The following is a 15,426-nucleotide window of genomic DNA, read 5'->3' as shown; positions in this document are numbered from 1 at the left end:
ATGGGAACATTCCTAAACATTATAAAGGCCATCTACGCTAAGCCCATGGCTAATATCATTCTAAATGGTGAAAAACTGAAAGCGTTCCCCCTAAAAACTGGAACAAGGCAGGGATGCCCTCTTTCACCGCTTCTATTCAACATCGTCCTTGAGACTCTAGCCAGAGCAATTAGACAAACCAAAGAAATTAAAGGGATACGAATAGGAAAAGAAGAACTCAAACTATCCCTGTTCGCTGATGACATGATTATATATTTAGAGGAACCTGGAAATTCCACCAGAAAACTTTTAGAACTCATAAGTGAATTCAGTAAAGTAGCAGGTTACAAGATCAATGCTCATAAATCCAACGCATTTTTATACATAAGTGATGAATCTTCAGAAAGAGAAATTAGGAAAACTACTCCATTCACAATAGCATCGAAAAAAATAAAATACTTGGGAATCAATCTCACAAAAGAGGTGAAAGACCTCTACAATGAGAACTACAGAACACTAAAGAAAGAAATTCAAGAAAACCTTAGAAGATGGAAAGATCTCCCATGTTCCTGGATAGGCAGAATTAATATCGTCAAAATGGCTATACTACCTAAAGTGCTATACAGATTCAATGCAATTCCAATTAAAATCCCAATGATGTACCTCGCAGAAATAGAGCAAGCAATTATGAAATTCATCTGGAAGAATAAAAAACCTAGAATAGCTAAAGCAATCCTCAGTAGCAAGAGCGAAGCAGGGGGTATTGCAATACCAGATCTTCAACTCTACTACAAAGCAATAGTAACAAAAACGGCATGGTATTGGTACCAAAATAGACAGGTAGATCAATGGTACAGAATAGAGGACATGGACACAAACCCAAATAAATACAATTTTCTCATACTAGACAAAGGTTCCAACAATATGCAATGGAGAAAAGATAGCCTCTTCAACAAATGGTGCTGGGAAAACTGGAAAACTATATGCAATAGAATGAAACTAAACCCCTATCTCTCACCCTACACAAAACTCAACTCAAATTGGATCAAGGACCTCGGAATCAGACCAGAGACCCTGCATCTTATAGAAGAAAAAGTAGGTCCAAATCTTCAACTTGTTGGCTCAGGATCAGATTTCCTTAACAGGACTCCCATAGCACAAGAAATAAAAGCAAGAATAAACAACTGGGATAGATTCAAACTAAAAAGCTTTCTCTCAGCAAAGGAAACTATCAGAAATGTGAAGAGAGAGCCTACAGAGTGGGAGAATATCTTTGCCAACCATACCTCAGATAGAGCGCTAATTTCCAGAATCTATAAAGAACTCAAAAAACTCTACACGAAGAATACAAATAATCCAATCAACAAATGGGCTAAGGAAATGAACAGACACTTCACAGAAGAAGATGTACAAGTAATCACCAGATATATGAAAAAATGTTCAACATCCCTAGTAATAAGGGAAATGCAAATCAAAACTACCCTAAGATTTCATCTCACCCCAATTAGAATGGCGATTATCAAGAATACAAGCAACAATAGGTGTTGGCGAGGATGTGGTGAAAAAGGAACACTCATACATTGCTGGTGGGGTTGCAAATTAGTGCAACCACTCTGGAAAGCAGTGTGGAGATTCCTCAGAAAGCTTGGAATGGAAACACCATTTGACCCAGCTATCCCACTCCTTGGCCTATACCCAAAGGACTTAAAATCAGCATACTACAGAGATACAGCCACATCAATGTTCATTGCTGCTCAATTCACCATAGCCAGATTGTGGAACCAACCTAGATGCCCTTCAGTTGATGAATGGATAAAGAAACTGTGGCATATTTATACAATGGAATATTACTCCGCAATGAAGAATGATAAAATTATGGCATTTGTAGGCAAATGGTCGAAATTGGAGAATATCATGCTAAGTGAGATAAGCCAATCTCAAAAAACTAAAGGACGAATGATCTCGCTGATAAGCGGATGAGGACATATAATGGGGGGTGGGAGGGGCTAGCATTAGGTTTAGGGTTAGGTTTAGAGTTAGGCTAAGGAGAGCAGTAAGAATGAAGGAAAGAAGGACTGTGTAGAGGGAAAAGAGGGGTGGGAGGGGTGGGAGGGGTGGGAGGGGTGGGGGGGGAGGGGAAAAATATAATAAACATCATTACCCTATGTAAACGTAAAAAAAATAAAATAAAAAAAAAAATAAAAAAAATAAAATAAAAAAAAAAAAAAGAGCAAAAAAAAAAAAATAAAAAAAAAAAATAAAAATAGCTGGTACAGAGGATTTTGAAAGTTCCCAATACAGAAATGATAAATGTTTGGGGTGATTGATATGCCAGTTATTCAATCTAATCATTATACCTTGTTTATGAGTATTGAAATATCACATTGTATATTATAACTATGTATAATTATTATGTGTCAATTAAAAATAAATTTTAAAACACTATAGATAACTTTAGGAAAAAAAAAGAAAATGTAGAAATTTAGGCAGTCAGGTCCCACCTGCTGAGATCTGTGTCTTAACAAGGTGTGATTTGCATTCATCTTAATTTTTGAGATTTTCTAGTTTATAATAAGTTGCTCAAACAAAAATGAAAACAAGTCTGATGATAGGGTGATTATTGTTTTTCAAAGATTGACTTTTAATAATGGTGCAAATGCTATTAGTTTTGATGAAAATAAGCATGTTACTGTATATGTGAGCCCTAAGAACAATGGTTGATTATTTCTTAATGAATGGCATGTTGAGAAATCCTAAGTAGGATCTTCTTTGTAGGGGTTGATTTTATTCATTAAATCATTATTAAGTATTGGGTTTAATATATTCTGGGTATAAGAATTGTTGAGAAGAGTAACTAGTATTGGTAATAATGGTTTTTTTGGTTTCTGTCATTTGAAAATATGTATAATTGAGTCAAACATCTAGATTTAGATTGATATTTTTAAACATCAAATTGTAATTCTTTTTCTTATGATAAGTGCAAATAATTTTTGTTTTCTTACCCTGATTAAATAGAATGACTAATAAATTATTATTTCAAACAATAAAATAAGAGCTATCTTAGCTTAGTCATATCAAAGTAACTAAAAGTTCAATAGAATAATTGGTGTCCAACTATGAAAACAGGAAAGATCTTTTTAATGGAGGCAAATCATTGATTAAAAACACCTAAATTATTTTATTGCTTCTTAGTAGAGTGTTATGCTCTTGACACCATTAATATATAATAGTCTTTTAGTATAGAATAAACTCATGGCTCATGGATAAAAGAAATAAGACTTTGACTATGACAGTGTAAGTAAAAGTTGAAAATATATTTCTCAAATATTGCTATAATTCAGTTTTTTGTATTTACTTATATAGGATGAGGAAATGTAAACTAGGAAAGTACAAAGAAATTGGTTTATTCTTTAATTGAAATTACAAGAGTATAATTGATATTTTCATACTAAGATTTGTCCTACTAAAGTAATTACCATGGGTCAATAAAGGAGCTGGCAAGACTTGGAGAGCTAATCTTTGCACTCATCCTTGAACCTTTTTTAACAAATGAAAATGTGTTCTAGATGAAAACCCTGAATACCTCTTTAATTCACTTGTGTGTAAGAAAATTTCAGCTTATCAAGAATTGAAATCCCTTTATTTTCATTGTTAGCCCAGTTATTCCTATATATTTATAAACATTGGAAAATAGAGCTGCATACAAACAGGGATCATCTTGCTACTTTGTATAATGATTTATAAAGTTGACTATTTTTTCATCTATGTTCTCTTGGCCAGTTTAAATAATTTAGGTCCCCTGTTGTTTTTCTATCTTTTGATCTATTGGTATAGAGCACCTGACCCTTTGAATGTTTTTGGTGCTTTTAAATTGTAGAAGTCATACTGGAACAAGAGTACTTATCTTTCTTCTGAGTTGATTGGAACTAAAAGAGTTAATTGATAATGAGGTGCACAAAGTTGAGGTTTTTTTTTTACTTGTATTTGCATTTATTTTATGCTGAATTTATTCCCATGCCATAAATTTTTGTTTCTTTAGTTTCTTCAGGGATATCTTTTTCTTATATGCAGCCTCTTCTGGTTTAGGAAAAATTTGTTTCTTTTCAATTAAGATTATCTCAATGAGGCAGGAGGAAGGAACCCTGTATGGGTTAATCTGACCGTGAATTCTGAAACTATGGTGGCACATCTTGGGTGCTTTGTTTACCTGGATATATATGTTCAATGATCAGAGAATTATTTAACCCCTTAAATTCAGCATTACTCTGTATTTTTAAGAATGTGCAGCAAAAAATTCAGCACTCTTTTTGGGCTACCTCCCTGTGTCCAGCCCCACTGTTTGGCGTGGGCACATCTCCCAACTCCACCATTGTAACACCAAAATGGCACACATTGCTTCTTTAAAGTGATATCTTTCGGGCGCTTGGTGGCTTTTCAGATGTACATCCCCTCGATGGCCTGCAAAGTGAACATGAAGATTTGAACCTCTTGATCTGCATGATTTTGGGGGGGTTTCTGGGTCAAGAGAATAGCAGACCATTTTTCACAGATCACCTCATGCTGCATATAGGAAGAGTAGAGATTCTTTTTGCAGTGCTGGGGATTGAACCCAGGGCCTTGTGCTTGTGAGGTGAGTACTCTAACAACTGAGCTTTTATCCCCAGCCCGAGATTCTTTAGAATACTTCATATTAAACACTGCAAGTTGCATTGGGCTTTTTTTTTTTTTTTTTGAATAGAGATAATTATTTCCCTCTCATCATGATTTCTAAAGTTAATTTTCTTGAACACTTGGCAACCTGGAGAAGTCTATGGGAACTTCCTCAGGATAATGTTAAAATTCATAGGTGTGTGCTTCTCTTTTATCAAATTAAATAATACCTTTGACTAATAACTATGATAAGTTTGAGATGGCAATGAACATTAATGCTATTTCAAGATATCTGCACCAACTATACTATGATATGGAAACACCTTTGATTTCTATTGATGAGAACTACTGTGGTTTATTGCCAAATATTGATAATTAAAGGAAATTATATAGATAGAGATTAGTGAAGGTAGAAGTATAATGAAGGTTGGAGAAAGTAAATAGAAGTATTTCAAATAGGAATTGAATTTAAAAACTATTTTCCTACCCAAATTTATTGAACCATTAGAGTTTACAACTATAGAATCAGAACCCTTTGTCTTGCTTTCACTGAATTTTTTTCTGAAATATAAAAAAAAAATTATATTAGGTGAATAGTTGTATCACCTAAAAATAATAATTTTTCTTCTTTTTTCCAATCTTCATCAGTATTCTTTTCCATTTTGTTTTGGCCAAGACCTCTAGAACTGTATTCAAGAGAATTGATCCTAGTAGTCTCCTTTCTTTTTGTTCCTGATCTTAAAAGGGAATGCAGGTTCTCTATTAACAATAACGTTCATGTAGGTTTTTGTTAACACCTATTTTTTGCTATCTAAGATTATGGAGCCTCAAATTAGACAGTAAGTTGGTGTAACAAGATTCTTAATTGGTTATATATGGTTTAGGAGTTTTGCATAGTGAGTAGTGAGAGGTAAGAAAGTGAGGAAAATTAAAAACAAAAAATTTTGAATTTATTTTGTTACTGATTTCCATTAGCAGATATTCAGCTAAATTCAGGTAGAAAAATATTCTTGTATATAGCTTTTACCATTTTAAGTAAGTTATCGTGCATTTATATTTTAAGGCTTTATTTTTCAATCGTGAAAAAATAATAAAATTTATCACTTGTTTTTCTTGTATTAATGATGTATTGAACTACCTTTGCATTTCAAAACACATCATAGTTTCTAAATCAATAATTTATCTTTTCTCTGTATCTATCCTGCTATTCATTTCATCTATTATATTTTTAAATCACATTTGTTAAATTATCTTGCCAATATTTGACATTATTTTTAGTGATTTGTTATTAATACTTTGCTGATATCTTTCCTTATTTCCTTAACTTTTTAATGTTTATTTAAAATTATTGGTACATCTATTCCAATAATTCTACTTAAAAAGATATATAAAACCCTTCACAAGACAATATAGTTTTATTTTTCAATGATGTAAAGGAGAACACTGTATGATTGATGAAAGGACTAGAGCAAACTTGTGTAGCTCAACAGCCAGGAGTTCTGTGGACTGGGCTCAGCATCAGATTTGTCCTGATCCTTGCTGTGATCTGGTGCCATCTAGTGGCCATTGCCTCTTCTGGCTTAAATGTCCATTGGCACAATTTTGTTTCCTGAAATCCAGGATAGCAGCTGCATTTACAAGAATCTCTTGCTTAGTTGTCTTTTGTTTTGTGTGTCTGACTGGCATAACTGGTCTGTGAGAAACCTGGGAGTTTAAGAACTCCATGTCTCCCTCTCTGCTTCCACTTCCTGTCTCCTATCTTCACTCCTATCTATGTTTAGAGTTTAAAATTTCCTAAATAGGTTTATGTTCTTCCTAACTGATTTCTAGACTAAATCTTATTCCTACCATATACTTACTTTGTATGGTAATGTGAATTGGCAAGAGCCAAAATCCAGCCTGTGATTATTGTTAATCTGGCAGAGAACTCCTGGCATTACTGAATCCCTGTTGATCGTTCTCTTGTCTTCTCTACCTATAGATTTTACCTTCACTTTATAAGTTCCCTTAAGCAGTTCTGTGTTGCTGACACGAACTCTGCTGTCTGTTTTCCAGGATGTGATGCCTTTGGTCCTTGAACCCAGGGTCTTGCATATATTTGCTAAGCACATGCTCTACCATACAGCTACACCCACAGCCCATTTACTTTTCTTTTCTTTTCTTTTTTTTTTTTTTTTTTTGAGTGTACTATAACTACTTTCCACACAATGCTACAATTTTGGGGGGATTGATTTTTGTGGAGAAAACCAGTAGTTGACAGAATTTATCATCTTGACAGGTAACTGAGAATCAAGTTTCATCTTCACTGAGGTTAAAAAACTATTAGTAACAAATAAATAACCTTAAAAATAGTATTTTGTTACATTGCCTTCTGGTATTTAAATATTTATTATACTAGCTTTAAAAAATATCCTTTTAGGTACTCTGTATACTTATATGATTCTTTTTATTTGAGAATTCCTTTTGCCTTTTGTTTTCTTATGTTTTTATGTCTCATATACATTTTCTACCCCAAGAAATTGAACATGTCTTAAATTTTAGAAGTTTTTCACATTTTTTTAAGCAACATTTTTACAGAGCCCCTTCACATGTTAATTGTATTCATTTCTAGCTGATACAATATGGAGGAGACTATAAGACTGAGAGGCTGGCTGTAACATTTCAAATTTTTATTGTTTTTTTTTTTAAATTGGTTGCTGAGATCTAATTTGTATCACTAGGACTTCTTTTAAATTCTGTTGGAAAAACAATACATTTTATGTGTATCAAAAAAATTCTCTTTGTGTTACTATTTTTAGGGATACATCCTGGGTAGTCTTATGTTGACTACTTTTCTAGATAGTATCCTTCAGAAGAATTTATATTATAGATCCCTGTTATCTGATTTTCAACCAGTTTAAAGCCACAAAACTTGTGGAAATAGACTTAATGTGTGGAAATAAATATGTCTCATGTTAAAAAAAAAAAAAAAAAAAAAAAAAAAAAATAAGAAAGAAAAATTTACAAAATTTGCAAATAAGTAGACATTAAACTGCACTCTCTTAAATAATCAAGGAGTCAAGGAAGAACTATGAGGGATACTACAAAATACTCTGAGGTGAATGAAAACAAAAACACAGCATTAAAAACTTGTTGAATAAAAAATAAATTGAAGGCCAGTGAAGGAGTTAGGAATTAGACTGGGATTTAAAGTTTTGTGGGGGTTTTTTGTGTGTATACATGTGTGTGTGTGTGTGTGTGTGTATGTGTGTGTGTGTACATGTGTGTGTGTTTTAATGAATATATAAGTAAAATGGATTTAGCTCTTACATTCAGGTCCCTAATTCATTTTGTGTTAATTTTGAGTATGGTGCAGCAGGTGTTCACACTCACTCTTTTGCATGTGACTGTCCAATTATACCAACATCATTTGTTTAAAAGATTATACTCTTCCCACTGGAATGGTCTTGATACCCTAATTGAAAACTAATTGACCATAAATGTAAAGGCTTATTTCTATACTCTGAATTCTATTGTATTCATCTATATCTCTAACCTGGTGCTAATACCATATCACTTTTTAAAATTTTATATTTTTTTACTTGTAGATGGACACAGTACCTTTATTTTTTTTAATGTGGTGCTGAGGATCAAACCCAGTGCCTCACACATGCAAGGCAAGCACTCTAGCCCTGAGCCACAACCCCAGCCCAATACCACACTATTTTAATTACCATAGTTTTATAGTAAGTTTTGAAATTGGGGAGTATGAGTCCTTCAATTTATTTCTTTTTCAAGATTGTTTTGGGTCTCTGGCAGTTCCATATGAATTTTAGGATTAAGTTTGCAATTACTGTAAAGAAACCAGCTGGGATTCTGATAGGATTGAATTAAATTTATGGATCAGTTTGGAGAGTAATGCCATCTGCACAATACAAAGTCTTCTGATCCATGAACATGGAATTTTTTTCCATCATTTTGATCTTTTAAAATTTCTTTTAACAATATTTTGAAGTTTTCAGAGTATTCATTTTGCACTTTTGTTTTAAACTTATTCTTAAATATTTGAATTTTTAGATGCTATTGTAAATTGAATTGTTTTCTTAATTTCATTTTTAAACTGTTCACTGTGAAATACATAGACATATAATTTATCTGTCAATTAATATTGTATACTGCATGAGAACTTGTTTAGTAGTTCTAGTAGTCTTTTTGTTTGTTTGTGTATATTTATTCCTTAAGATTTCTATGTACAAGATCATGTTATCTGCTATTTTATTTCTTCCTTTCCAATTGGATGTTTTCTTTTTCTTAACTAACTGCTGTAGCAAGAACCCCAAGTAAAAATTTGAATAGAAGTGATTCAAATGTTCACCAAGTATACTAAAAGCCATGGTTTTTTTTCAGAGGCCATTAGCAGGTTGAAGACATTCCCTTCAATTCCAATTTATTGGGTATTTTATCATGAAATGGTATTGGATTATGTCAAATATTTATTCTATGTCTGCTGAGATGAGCATGTGGTTTTATTTCTTAATTTTCTTAATAAGGTACATCAATTGATTTTTGTGTGGCAAAACAACCTTCCTGTTCCTGTGATAAATTCCACTTAGTCAGGGTATGTAATCCTTTTAAAATGTTGCTGGATTGTGTTTGCTAGTATCTTGGTGTCTATATTCAGCAGAGACATTGTTCTGTAGTTTTTATCCCCACCCTCAGAATGTCTTTATTGAGTTTGGTATCAGGGTAATATTGGCCTCATAAAATGAGTTGGGAAGGTTCCCACCTTTTTTAGATTTCAGAAGAGCTTGGGAAGAATTGGCTCCTTTTTAAGCATTTGATAAAATTCATCAATAAACAAGTTGGGCCTGGACTTCCCTTTGTGAGAAACTGATGGCTAATTCAATCACCTTATTGGTTATAAGTCAACTTAGATTCTTAAATAGGTTTCAGTCATTTGTGTGTAGAAAATTCTTCATCTGGGCTGGGAGACAACTCAATTGGTAGAGTGCTTCACTTGTAAGTACAAGGCCCTGGGTTCAATCCCTAGCACCACAAAAAAAAAAAAAGAAAGAAAGAAAGAAAGAAAGAAAATTATTCATCTATTTCTATATTATCTAATTTTTGGCACACTGTTGTTTATAGTATTTCTTCACAAACTTTTTATTTATATAAGATTGGTAGAGTTGTCCTTTCATTTTTTATTTTAGGATTTAAATGATGTTTTCAAGAAAAAGATCTATTTATTTCCACTGTAATCTTTTCTTATTTCTTTTCTTTTTTTTTTTTTTTTTTTTCTGGTACCAGGGATTGAACCCAGGAGTACTTAACTGCTTGACCACTGAGTCACATCCCCAGCCATAGGTCTCACTAAGTTACCTAGGGCCTAAGTTGCTGAGGCCAAGTTGCTATGATCATAGGACTGTGCCACTGCCTCACCCAGCTCCACTCTAATCTTAATTATTATCTCCCTGTGCTTGCTTTGGATTTAGTTTATTCCTTTGTTTCTGGTTTCTTAAGATAGAAGGTTAAATTATTGATGAGATATTATTTAACAATATAGGTATTTTAAGCCATAAATTTCCTCCTTAGAACTGTTTTAGTGTTGATTCTTTTCTACTTATAATTGATATTTATAAACATATTTATAATGCACAACATGGAATAATCATATATAATTCATATTCATATAATGCAGATAAGAATGGTTAGAACCAAATAGAAATAGAACCAGTGTTGGGGAGAATGTGGAAGAACTGGAACCCTCATATATTGACTGGTAAGAATGCAAAATGGTATAGAACCTTTGAAAGAATATAGCCATTCTCTAAAAATTATCATATGCCAAAAATTTCACTCCTAGGCATATTTCCAAGAGAATTTAAAACACATACCCACCTACAAAACATTGAGTATTAATGTTAATAGAAGCATTGCACATAATAGATAAAGAGAAATAACTGAAAATGACCATCAATAGGTCAGTGGAATATTATGCAGACATAAAAAGGAATGAGGTCCTGATAAATGCCAAAGAAGGACAAACCTTAAAAACACTGTGCTAAGTATAGGAACCCAGATATAAAAGGCCACATATTACATGACTCTGTTATATAATGTATCCAGAATATGCAAATCCAAAGAGAACAGATACAAAGTGGCTGATGGGCAGAGGAATGGGGAAAGACTATTAACAGGTATGGGGTTTCTAAATTTAAATAGTTGTGATGGTTACACAACTCTGAATATGCTTAAAAATGTTGAAATCTACACCTCAAATACATAATTTTGCTTATTATGCTCTGCATATCAACAAATCTATTTTTAAACAAAAAACAAAGTTATAAAATGAGAAGTAGCAAAAGTTTTTATATACATAAACAGTCATTCCTCAGCATCTGCAGACACTGGTTTCCAGGACCCTCAAGGATACCAAAAGCCACAAATGCTCCATCTATCACATAAAATGGTGTAGTATCTGCACATAACCTACACATATCCTTCCAAATATATTAGATCCTCTCTAGATCACTTATTATACCCAATACAATATTAATACTATGAAATACAGTTGCTATATGCATTATTGAGGATAAGAAATAATGATAAGAAAAAAACTCTGTTCATGATTAGTACAGACACAATCACTGTAGGCCGAACTACACAATACACAACCTGGGCTTGGTTGAGTCTGCAGGTGAAGAACCTGTAACTCTAATTAATTGTATGTCAACACTAAAAATCTAATTAGGATCCTTTTCTTACCTAGTGGGTTTAAGTCTCTATAAGACTTTCTGGTAGTAAGGAAAAAGACCTAGAGTGGGTAAAAGGAAATTAATGCTTCTGTCCTGGAAGTCAGGGACCTTGTAACTCCCCTGGTAGAACACGCTGCATGGAAGGGTTATTGTCATTAATCTCCTGACAACTTGATCTGATTCATGGTCACCAGATTTTTTCAGCAAAAATGTAGTCCATGGTCATTTTCCTACTCTGCAACTATGACACAATGACCTCCTACCTTCCCTTCTACCCCTAAAATAACTTTAGGTCTTGTAATTCATTAAATAAAATACAAATTTTGCTTATTATATGTATATATACATATATGTACATATATGTACATGCACATAGGTATACATAAATGTACATATGTGTTTGTATATATGTATATACAAAACCTCTCCCCTTATCATTCCACAAAGCATCATGTCCACCACTAGCATTTCCCACTCCTGTTCTAATTTCATCCTCTGGGCCACAGTGATGAGTTCCATCACTCAGCGTTCCATGTGGAATTGCTGAGGCTTTAATTAAGATAAATGCCATTTAAAATTATAAGCTACCAAAGGTGAAAGATACACCTAGCTGCAATATGGGGGTATGTGGAAGAGGGTGGTTGGCAGGGTTTACAAAGGTACACAAATAACTTTGTGGGGTTTCCAAGGGAGGATATGGGCCAAAAGAGAACCAAGGGAAAATTTGAAAAAATTGCTCACTTTTACTTTGTCTGCTTGTTTTATATGCATCCTTCAGCATAGCCTTTTCAATCCTGTTGCCTGGATTAAAAAGAACACACTTTCATAGGTACCCTTTAATTTTAAATCCCAACCTTTGTCCTCCTAATTCCTATGAGGTAAACTGAACAGGCAAATGTTTACTCAGAGATTATATTTTTGTATAGAAGAATATAGGACTTACCACTCTCTTTTCCCTAAAATCGATGCCCACTGTCGTGATAAATTTGGAATTAAATTTACCATCTGTGTACTGGTAAAGTACACTGGTCTTCCCTACTCCAGAATCTCCCAAAGCTAAAAACTTGATGAGGTAATCATAATCTCCATCAGACATAATGAAGAACTCAGTGATTCACCTGAAAAATACAAACAAATGCATTTTTATTAGTTTATTAGAAAATAGTGAGTTATCCAGTAACGAAGTAGCACTTAATATTCAGTTCAACAAGTGCTTCTATATAAAACCTATGTGTCTAGGCATTCAGTGAAGAGAGGGTTATACAGTGTTCACTTTCCATGAGGACCTAATAACTCCCTAAATGAGATGCTACTGAAATTGTAAATAAGTTTAGTTTTCATTTAACATACATATTATAGTACCAGTGAGAATGAAAATCAATAATAAGATAATAATCACTATTATCTACAGACCATACAGAACAAAAACTGATAAGAGAAAGGAGGAAGGATAATATTTTAAGGTATCATAGAAATTCTTGGAGTGGAAGTGATTCCAATTCTCCCTCCTTTTTCAGTTTCCTAGAGCTAGATCACTGGCTTTTCTTTTCTTGATAACTATGCAATTTCATTTATCCTATTCATTTTCACGTTATTAAAGTTCCTTCAAGACATTGCTAATTCATAAGTAAAATTTGACTTGTGGCTTCTTTATGCATTATTAATATGTACTATTTACTAAATCAGACTTCTCTGGAATATTACTGCTTACTTGAGAACTGAGTTCCATATTGGGGCTATTAGTACTCAGATACCACAGGTCTGTAGCTAAAGGTTCATTTACCTACACCTACACCATGGTATTCTAACAAAAACTGCTGAAAACTCAGTTTCTCAATATTGACTAAAACAAAAGTCCACCTTAAAGAAGAAAATTTTGTTTGCACCAGCAATACCTAACCATGGTTGCATTGGGTCCTTTGCAATCATCTTTTTGCATTCTTCTAAATAGATGCCAGTCCAAAATAACTTTCCAACTAGAAATGAAATCTCTCCCTGGTGAAGCTCTATTTATTTTTATCCTTCCACTTCTAATGCCAATAAACTCTCCTGAAAATTAGAAAAATATCCAGCTATCCTATTGCCAGAGACAAGTCTACTTGCCCATTCAAATGCCCATATTTACCAGTCCACACACAGGCCAGATGCCCTCTATTAGATGCTGGTGATTTTTCTCTCCTTGTTCTTTCCACAAAGGCCCATATTCTGAAACTTTGCTCTAATACTCAAAGCTTTCTAGAGGTTGGTTTCTATAGATATCAAGATTGCCTCCCCCAACCCATCCTCAACTTAGTAACTTACCTTATGCTCAAAAATCCTAATGCTGACATCTAAGAGTCACTGCAAGGTACTTCCTCAGAGAGCCTTAGTGCAGATCTGGGACCTCCCGTCTCAGACATGACTGACCAGTGGATATGGGCAGAGCCTCTACAAACATTCCTAGTTCTATTTGCACACTATGCAGGGTGGCACTTTATAGAGGAGAGCTTCCCATGTTAATAGGTTCTATATGCATGTGTGGGTCACCAGTATTAATGACATGGAACAGAAATCCTCTCTAAAAGATCCTTCACAGTATTTAAGAAATAAAAGTTAGATTTTTCCTGGTTGAGTATAAACATCCTAACAAGGCCATCATAGCACTTCACTTGGTTCCAAGTTATTCCGAAATAAGAGTTAAGAATTGAAAGTGGGTCCAGATAACATTTAGGCATTTGAGAAAGGGGGGAGAGGTAGAGTTCCCCTCAAATTGAAGCAGAAAGCAACTCCAATCCTGCAATAAGAATGTGAAAGAAAACACACTGTGGCTACCTTATTTCCTCTCTTAATTTTGGAAAAGTTGGACATTTCTATGTTTTTGTATCAATTAAAACAGGAGAAAATTCAATATTAAAATATTGATTAAAATCAATATTCTAGAATTCTCAAAACCCATTTGAGTGGAATTCAAAGTCTTGGATGAAACTATTTCTGTTATATCAATAATTAAATGTATTTAGTTTTCATAGGTGAAGAATCATACAGGTAAGTCTGCTAGTGATCTTTGAGTTTTGTTTTCTACTCATATTAAAATGCTAACCAAGGCATCATAAAGGGAAAACTAAACAAGTTCCACAACTCAAAGATTTAGATACTATCAACATCAGTCATAGTTTGTACTTTTCAGACAGCAGATGCCTTTTTTTTCTTTTCAATTTTAAAATAAATACTCACACCTCTGACTCTCTGAATTTGACTTTTTTTTTTGTACCAGGGATTAAACTCAGGGTTACTGGACCACTGAGCCACATCCCCAGCCCAGTTTTGTATTTTATTGAGAGATAGAGTCTGAGTTGCTTAGTGCCTTGCTTTTGCTGAAGCTGGCTTTGAACTCATGATCCTCCTGCCTCAGCCTCCTGAGCCACTGGGATGATAGGCATTCGCCACCATGTCTGGCTGGGTTTGACTTTCTAATCCTAAGGAAAGAAAATAGGTGTTTGATCAGTATGTGAAGACCAGGGCAGAAGAAGAATGCAGAGAAAAGGAAAACAAAATAATGCAATCTAAAGGATAACACAGAACCCAAAAAGGTTAACTAATCTGCACAGCCTAGTACTTCGATCTCCTGATTCACAGTACAATATTTACCCTACCCAAAGCTTCACATCAGTTGCTCATTTTCTTCTTAAGGCATAGTGGGTTTTAAAGTGAGCTGTGGTATGATACCTTACAAGTAAGAAACATGGAGTCAAGCAGAACCGAGTCTGAATCCCAAATCTCCCATCTACCAACTACTTGGACATCTCTGAGCCTTAGATATCTAGGTTTCCATTCTACAAAAAGGAAGATAACACTCACTACCTCACACCATCGTTCTGAAGATTGAAGGAAATACTGTTTGTAGAATGCTCAGAACAACACTTAGCACATACTAGTTCTCAGTAAATGTTGACTCACTCCCTTCCTATGCTGGACATTCAGACTGGCTCTAAAGGCCCAGAACAATTTCTAAAATTGTCTCTGGTCAGCTCAAAACACACTTTTCTAGCACAAAAGATAGTTGATTTGTTCAGAGTAGTTTATT

The 15,426-nt window shown here is 33.8% G+C and overlaps 1 protein-coding gene across 5 annotated transcripts in view; it reads right to left on the bottom strand.

Moving 5' to 3' along the window:
* The window catches only part of Rab27a (RAB27A, member RAS oncogene family), a 97,855-nt gene that overhangs the window by 31,645 nt on the left and 50,784 nt on the right, over positions 1–15,426 (bottom strand). For all 5 annotated transcript variants that reach the window (XM_047542267.1, XM_047542268.1, XM_047542269.1 and 2 more), the window contains exon 2: positions 12,307–12,481. In XM_047542267.1, the coding sequence (XP_047398223.1) occupies positions 12,307–12,459 (153 nt within the window). In that variant the 5' untranslated portion in view covers positions 12,460–12,481. The remainder of the gene's footprint in view (positions 1–12,306; positions 12,482–15,426) is intronic.

The sequence above is a fragment of the Sciurus carolinensis genome, chromosome 2 (assembly GCF_902686445.1).
Source record: "Sciurus carolinensis chromosome 2, mSciCar1.2, whole genome shotgun sequence".
Taxonomy (NCBI): domain Eukaryota; kingdom Metazoa; phylum Chordata; class Mammalia; order Rodentia; family Sciuridae; genus Sciurus; species Sciurus carolinensis.
The sequence above is the reverse complement of the archived record's forward strand: the minus strand, read 5'-3'. Positions and strand labels throughout refer to the sequence as shown.